Source organism: Chiloscyllium plagiosum, unplaced genomic scaffold (genome assembly GCF_004010195.1).
Source record: "Chiloscyllium plagiosum isolate BGI_BamShark_2017 unplaced genomic scaffold, ASM401019v2 scaf_94139, whole genome shotgun sequence".
Lineage (NCBI taxonomy): Eukaryota > Metazoa > Chordata > Chondrichthyes > Orectolobiformes > Hemiscylliidae > Chiloscyllium > Chiloscyllium plagiosum.
Window position 1 is genome coordinate 1 of NW_025207549.1, and position 7,763 is coordinate 7,763.

At 55.8% G+C, this 7,763-nt stretch overlaps 1 protein-coding gene across 1 annotated transcript; it reads left to right on the forward strand.

Annotated features, from left to right (window-relative positions):
• Positions 1 to 4,107: 4,107 nt before the first annotated feature.
• timm10 (translocase of inner mitochondrial membrane 10 homolog (yeast)) lies at positions 4,108 to 6,998 on the forward strand. The gene is made up of 2 exons (XM_043685289.1): positions 4,108 to 4,181; positions 6,746 to 6,998. Exons 1-2 carry the CDS (start codon positions 4,111 to 4,113, stop codon positions 6,945 to 6,947), a joined length of 273 nt encoding a protein of 90 aa, XP_043541224.1. The 5' UTR covers positions 4,108 to 4,110; the 3' UTR covers positions 6,948 to 6,998.
• Positions 6,999 to 7,763: the final 765 nt, after the last annotated feature.

The window sequence follows — 7,763 nt, forward strand, 5'->3', positions numbered from 1 at the left end:
GGAGAATGTGCAAACTCCACACGGACAGTCGCCCCCGAGGGTGGGATCGAACCCGGGTCCCTGGCGCCGTGAGGCAGGTAGTGCTAACCACTGAGACACCGGGCCAGCCACGTGAGAAGCAAACTTCAAAGAATTATGTACCTGAACCCCTCGGTCCCTCTGTTCTCCAACACTACCCATGGGTGAGTCTGGGCGGGATGCTCTTTGGAGGGCTGTCGGCGTGCACTCGATGGGCCGAATGGCCATTTTGCATGCTGTGGTGATTCAAACTGCTCAATCTCTCTTCTTGAGTGAAAGCCGTCCCATCTGGAATTGATCTAACGATTCTTCTCCCAACTCCCTGCTCAGGTGAGGGGATCAGGTTTGTACACAATACTCATTCATCTGCTGTACATACTGTCCAGCTCTCATCCACACGCAGGGACCCGGGATGAGGCCTCCATCGGGTTGGCCCGAATTCACCGCCCACCCCTCAGTGTGAGGGAACTGCTAGGTTTTCCCCACCCCCTCCCCTCCCCCCCGTCACCAAACCCCGTCTTGTCAAATCTCTAAATCGAATCCTTTCAAAACTTTGTTCATGGGGAGTGTTGCTGAACAAAGAGACCTTGGAGTGCAGGTTCATAGCTCCTTGAAAGTGGAGTCGCAGGTCGATAGGATAGTGAAGGCAGCGTTTGGTATGCTTTCCTTTATTGGTCAGAGTATTGAGTACAGGAGTTGGGAGGTCATGTTGCAGCTGTACAGGACATTGGTTAGGCCACTGTTGGAATATTGCGTGCAATTCTGGTCTCCTTCCTATCGGAAAGATGTTGTGAAACTTGAAAGGGCTCAGAAAAGATTTACAAGGATGTTGCCAGGATTGGAGGGTCTGAGCTACAGGGAGGGGCTGAACAGGCTGGGACTGTTTTCCCTGGAGCGTCGGGGGCTGAGGGGTGACCTTATAGAGGTTTATAAAATCATGAGGGACATGGATAGGATAAACAGACAAAGTCTTTCCCTGGGGTCGGGGAGTCCAGAACTAGAGGGGCATAGGTTTAGGGTGAGGGGGGAAAGATATGAGAGACCCAAGGGGCAACTTTTTCACCCAGAGGGTGGTATGTGTATGGAATGAGCTGCCAGAGGATGTGGTGGAGGCTGGTACAATTACAGCATTTAAGAGGCATTTGGATGGGTATATGGATAGGAAGGGTTTGGGGGGATATGGACCGGGTGCTGGCAGGTGGGACTGGATTGGGTTGGGATATCTGGTCGGCACGGACAGGTTGGACCGAAGGGTCTGTTTATGTGCTTTACATCTCTGTGACTGTATGACTGAAGGGGCCTAAGTGTCCCTGCCTGGGCCCAGTATTTACTGCCCCGTCCCTAGTTGCCCCCCCTTGAGAAGGTGGTGGGGGTGTGAGCGGCCATCTTTGACCCGCTGCAGCCCATGTGCTGTGGGTAGTCCCACAATGCCCCTGAGGGAGGGAATTCCGGGATTCTGACCCTGAAGGGAACGGCGATATGTTTCCGAGTCGGGATGGGGAGTGTCTCGGAGGGGAACTTGAGGAACTCCCGCAGAAATGTCCTGGAACTGAGACGTCTGACCCTCCAACAACCCCGACCATCCTCCTGTGTGCCAGGTGTGACTCTAACCAGCGGGGAGTTTGCCCTGGATACCAGTTTTGCCAGGGCTCCCTGATGCCACACTTGATCGAAGGCAGCCTTGAGGTCAAGGGCTGTCCCTCTCTCCCCTCCCCTCTGGAACCCAGCTCTTTTGTCCGTGTGTGTGTGACCCAAGGCCGGAATGGGGTCAGGAGCTGAGTGGGGCCTGGGGGGGAACTCGAACTGGGCGTCTCTGAGCAGGTTATTGCTGAGCTGGTGCTGGTTGAGAGCAGTGTCGATGACCCCTTCCATCATGTTACTGAGAGGAGACTGATGGGGCAGTGATTGGCCAGGTTGGGGTTTGTCCTGCTTTTTATATCCGGGACATACCGGGGCAACTTTCCCCATTGTCGGGTAGATTCCAGTGTTGGAACCGTACCGGAACAGATGGGAGCGACACGTTCTGGAGCACAATCTTCAGTACTGTTGTGAGAATGTTATCAGGGCCCATTGCCTCTGCAGTGTCCAGTGTCTCCAGCCATTTCTTGATATAACGTGGAGTGAATCGAATTAGCTGTAGATGGGTATCTGTGATGCCGGGCACCACTGGAGGAGACTGAGATGGATCATCCACTTGGCACTTCTGGCTAAGGATCGCTGTGAAAGCTTCAGCCTTATCTTTCGGGCTGAAGTGCTGGGCTCCTCCATCGCTGAGGATGGGATTATCTGGGAAGCTTCCTCCTCCAGTGAGTTGTTTAATTGTCCACCCCTATTCCCGACTGGATGCAGCAGGACTGGTTCTGGGATCGCTTAGCACTGTCTGTCACTTGCTGTTTGGCGGGACGTCCTGTCTGGGGGCTTCACCAGGTTGACCCCTCATTTTCAGGTGTTCCTGGTGCTGCCCCTCCTGCCCTCTCCGCTGAGCCAGGGTCGATCCCCCCTGGCTTGATGGTAATGGTCGAGTGCGGGATGTGCCGGGCCGTGAGGTCACAGATTGTGCTGGGGGACAGTTCTGCTGCTGTCGGTGACCCACAGCCCCTCACGGATGTCCCGGTCTTGAGTTACTGGGTCTGTTTGAGGGCTGTCCCATTGAGTGTGGGGACAGTGCCACACAACGCGATGGAGGGTCTTCTCAATGTGAAGGCGGGACACGGTCTCCGCACGGACTGGGCGGGTGGTCACTCTGACCGACGCCGACACGGACAGATACATCTCCAGCCGGCAGATTGGTGAGGGTGGGGTCAGGGATGTTCCCCCCTCCTGTCGGTGCCCTCACCACCTGCCACAGACCCCAGCCGGACAGCGATGTCCTTTCGGACCTCACCAGCTCGATCAGTTAGTGCTGCACACCCAGCTATGTCCTTTAGGACCCAGCCAACTTAATCAGTGGTACTGCTGCCTACTGCGTGGGAAAGATCGTGGAAAGAATGTTCTCTCTTGAGGTAAGGTGGCGGAGAAGGGTCCATTGTGTACTTTTTGGGTAGGAATGGACGCTTCTGTTTGGGCCGAAGTTGTACAGGGTTTTGTGGGGGGGGGGGGGGGGAATGGTGGATGGTGGATGGTGGAATTTGAAACACGAACAGCCGAGCCGAAACTTCAACCAAGGGTACAGGGGTTGGGTGGGCAATGGTGATGAAACTGTTCCAGGGTGAGGTCTTTCATTGCCAAATAGTCTGCCACCAGCCCCCCCACCCCCCCCCCAACCATGTCAGTTTTCAGGAGTTGCAGATAAGCCACCGGATTTGAGGATGAGCTGTGGAGGAAATTGTCAGGAATTTGTATATTTTAAAAGAAAATACATCCCACTGTTGTGAAGTTCTATGGTTATGGGTGGTGGTGGGGGGGGGGGGGGAACTGGGGTGCAGGTGGAGTGGCCGCAACACTCCGACTGGCGCTGTCGAGGGAGGTCGCCTTCAACCGCGCCCGCCGCCCTTGTCCGCGCTCCTCCCTCTCTCGGCGAGGACGGGCCGGCGCCATCTTTGTGCGGGGGGGGGGGGGGAAACTCGGCGAGCAATTCGAACAGGAGAGGCCTAAAACTGGACCCGTGGCGAGCCCTGAGGATCTTCCCCTCGATCGGTAAGCGGCGGGCGGGCGGGGCCGCGGAATGACCCGCTGGGAAGCCCCGGTGCCCGTCGGGCGGCGCGCCCCTCACAAAGATGGCGGCGTCGCCTTCCGCCCTCCCCGCGGCCGCCGCGTTTCAATAAAGTTTAATTGAAGGGGTAATATTTATTTATTTATTTTTCCCCCAACGCCCTCCGAAGCTAAAAGGCCTCGGTTTGGGGCTCTAGCCGAAGGGGTGAAAGGCGCGGCGGTGCGAAAATCAAAAATTAATCGAGAGGGTGTGACCACTTTTTTTTTCAATTATCTTTATTGTTCCAGCCCATGTGGACAAGTGAGTGATCTGCTGCTGCAGGTAGCTGTTAGCTGGAGTGGTCAGTCTTGTCATGCTCTGAAAGCCATATTGTGCCACTGCTCATTGCTTCTCTCTCTGTTTTTCTCCCCCCACCCCTCCCCAGCAGCAGGGACCCGGCTATGGACCCCCTCAAGGCGCAGCAGTTGGCAGCCGAGCTGGAGGTGGAGATGATGGCCGACATGTACAACAGGTTGGTGCCAGCTGGTGGGTTGGGTGCCCCCCCGTCCCCCCCGCCGCCTTGGCTGGGCGAGGGCGACGGCACGCTCTGTGAACCAAAACCATCCCATCTCTCCCCCCCCTCCCAGTCGCCTTGGTTTGGGGGAGTAGAACAGGATGACCTCTGACCCCTACCCCCCCCCCCCCCCCCCGGTTGGTGGAGGTGGAGGTGGGGGTGGGGGTGGGAAGGCTAACCTCCGACTCCTAGGTGTGGGCGGGCTAGGATCCCTTCTGATCCCCTGGGTGTGGGAGTCTGGGATGCCCTCTGACCCCGGTTAGGGTAGGGGAATAGGGTGGTCTCTGACCCCTGGGTGTGGTGGGGGAATAGGGTGATCTCTGACCCCTGGGAGTAGGAGTCTGGGATGTCCTCTGACCCCTGGGTGGGGTAGGGGAATAGGGTGGTCTCTGACCCCTGGGTGTGGGGGGGTATAGGGTGGTCTCTGACCCCTGGGTGTGGGAGTGTTAGGATGCCCTCTGACCCCTGGGTGTGGTGGGGGAATTGGGTGGTCTCTGACCCCTGGGTGTGGTGGGGGAATAGGGTGGTCTCTGACCCCTGGGTGTGGGAGTGTTAGGATGCCCTCTGACCCCTGGGTGTGGTGGGGGAATCGGGTGGTCTCTGACCCCTGGGTGTGGTAGGGGAATAGGGTGGTCTCTGACCCCTGGGTGTGGTGGGGGAATTGGGCGGTCTCTGACCCCTGGGACTAGGAGTCTGGGCTGTCCTCTGACCCCTGGGTGTGGTGGGGGAATAGGGTGATCTCTGACCCCTGGGTGTGGGAGTGTTAGGATGCCCTCTGACCCCTGGGTGTGGGAGTGTTAGGATGCCCTCTGACCCCTGGGTGTGGTGGGGGAATTGGGTGGTCTCTGACCCCTGCGTGTGGTGGGGGAATAGGGTGGTCTCTGGCCCCTGGGTGTGGGAGTGTTAGGATGCCCTCTGACCCCTGCGTGTGGTGGGGGAATAGGGCGGTCTCTGACCCCTGGGTGTGGGAGTGTTAGGATGCCCTCTGACCCCCGCAAAATCTGGATGGGGATAGTGTGACCTCGGAGAGTTCCAAATTCTCTCTGAACCCTCCGGGAGGAGGAAGTTCCCCTCATTTCTATCCGGAAAGGGCAATCCCTGAACTGTGTCTGCTAGTTCAGAAACAGAAATCGCCGGCCAAACTCAGCAGGTCTGTGGAGAGCGAAAGCAGAGTTAACGTCTCGGGTCCAGCGACCCTCCTTCAGGCCTGATAGCAGCTTGGGAAAAAGTGGTAGATATGCCGGAGAGGATGTCGGAGTTGGGGGAGAGAGGGAGAATGGAGAGGGTGGAGATAGAGCTGACACATTATGAGCACTTTAGTCTAACCTATGGGACAATCGTGCTCAGGGATGTGTAGGTTAGGGTGGATTGGCCGTGCTAAATTGTCCCACAGTGTTCAGGGATGTGCAGGTTAGGGTGGATTAGCCGTGCTAAATTGTCCCATAATGTTCATGGATGTGTAGGTTAGGGGGGATTGGCCGCGCTAAATTGTCCCATAGTGTTCAGGGATGCGTAGGTTAGTGTGGATTGGCCGTGCTAAATTGTCCCATAGTGTTCAGGGATGTGCAGGTTAGGGGGGATTGGCCGCGCTAAATTGTCCTATAGTGTTCAGGGATGTGCAGGTTAGGGTGGATTGGCCGTGCTAAATTGTCCCATAGTGTTCAGGGATGTGCAGGTTAGGTGCATTCGTCAGGGGTAAATATCGGGTTGAGGAATATGTCTGTGTGGGTTACTCTTCGGAGGGTCAGTGTTGGACGTGTTGGGCTGTTTCTATACTGTAGGGAATCAAAAAAATAAGTTGCAACACGTCGCTGTGCAGAGGGAGCTGGCTGTCCTTGTGCGTGAATCACAGGAGGTTGGTCCGCAGGTACAACAGGTAATTGAGAATGCAAATGAAATCTTGACCTTCGTTGCTGAAGGGGTTGAATTTAAAAGCAGGGAGGTTATGTTGCAGCTGTACAGGGTGCTGGTGAGGCCACACTTGGAGCACTGCATGCAGTTTTGGTCTCCTTACTTGGGAACGGATGTACTGGGACTGGAGGGGGCGCAGAGCAGGTTTCACTGGGTTGATCCCAGAGTTGAGGGGGTTGGCTTGTGAGGAGAGACTGAGCAGATTGGGAGAAGAATGAGGGGGGGGGGATCTTACAGAAACATATAAAATGATGAAGGGAATCGATAAGATAGAGGATGTTTCCACTGATGGGTGAGACTAGGACAAAAGGGTATAGATCAGAGGGAACAGATTTAGGGGTGAATTGAGAATGAACCTCTTCACCCAGAGAGTTATAAATCTCTGGAATCCCTTGCCCAGGGAAATAGTTGACGCTACTTTGTTAAAGTAGGATAGATGTTGGTTGAACCATGAAGTGAGAGGGTGAGTAAGTGGTCCTGAGTCCATGAGAGGGTCAGCCATGATCTTACTGAGTGGAGGAGCGGGCTCGGTGGGCCAGACGGCCTACTCCCACTCCCCGGGTTCTTGCGTTCCCCTCGGCTCCCATCTATCTTTCTCTGCACCCCCGCAGGATGACCCACGCCTGCCACCGCAAATGCGTGCCGCCCCATTATAAGGAAGCCGAGCTCTCCAAGGGCGAGTCGGTCTGCCTTGACCGCTGTGTGGCCAAGTACCTGGACATCCACGAGCGCATGGGCAAGAAACTGACGGAGCTGTCCATGCAGGACGAGGAGCTGATGAAGAGGATGCAGCAGGGTGCTGTGGCACAGTGAGGGCACCACGGGCACACAGGAAACCGCCATCAATAAACTCGCCCCTCCACACTCTCGCTGCCTTGTCTTCTCATTGTGGGTGGCGGGGGTGGAATGGATGAGCCCAAGAAGAGGACATTCAATTCCCATTGGAAAAGCACTGAAGACAAACCACCACCGTCTCTAATTTCCACCTCTCTACAGTCCCCTCACCTTCCCATCAAAGACCGTCCAGCTAGACCCCTAACCCTCACATCGAAGACCATCCGACTAGACCCCTAACCCTCACATCGAAGACCATCCGACTAGACCCCTAACCCTCACATCAAAGACCGTCCGACTAGACCCCTAACCCTCACATCGAAGACCGTCCGACTAGACCACTAACCCTCACATCAAAGACCATCTCTTTAGACCCCTAACCCTCCAACTGAAGACCGACCCTCCAGCAGACAAAGGCATTTCCCCCAATGGGACTGTGTACAATAGGAGGGATTGGGAAGGAGTGTGATTCATTGGGATTGTGTACAATGGGAGGGAATGGGAAGGGGTTTGATCCATTGGGATTGTGTAGAGTAGGAGGGAATGGGAAGGGTTTGATCCATTGGGATTGTGTACAGTGGGAGGGAATGGGAAGGGTTTGATCCATTGGGGGTATATACAATGGGAGTGAAGGGGAAGATATTTACAGTCCTAGAGACGTCCAGCACGGAAACAGACCCTTCGGTCCAACCCGTCCATGCCGACCAGATATCCCAACCCAATCTAGTCCCACCTGCCAGCACCCGGCCCATATCCCCCCAAACCCTTCCTATCCATATACCCATCCAAATGCCT

Excerpts from the sequence above, each read along its gene's own strand:
- timm10 (XM_043685289.1), top strand. The coding sequence starts at position 4,111 with ATGGACCCCCTCAAGGCGCAGCAGTTGGCAGCCGAGCTGGAGGTGGAG. Across the intron at positions 4,182-6,745 it reads ATGGCCGACATGTACAACAG|GATGACCCACGCCTGCCACC; the intron begins GTTGGTGCCAGC and ends GCACCCCCGCAG.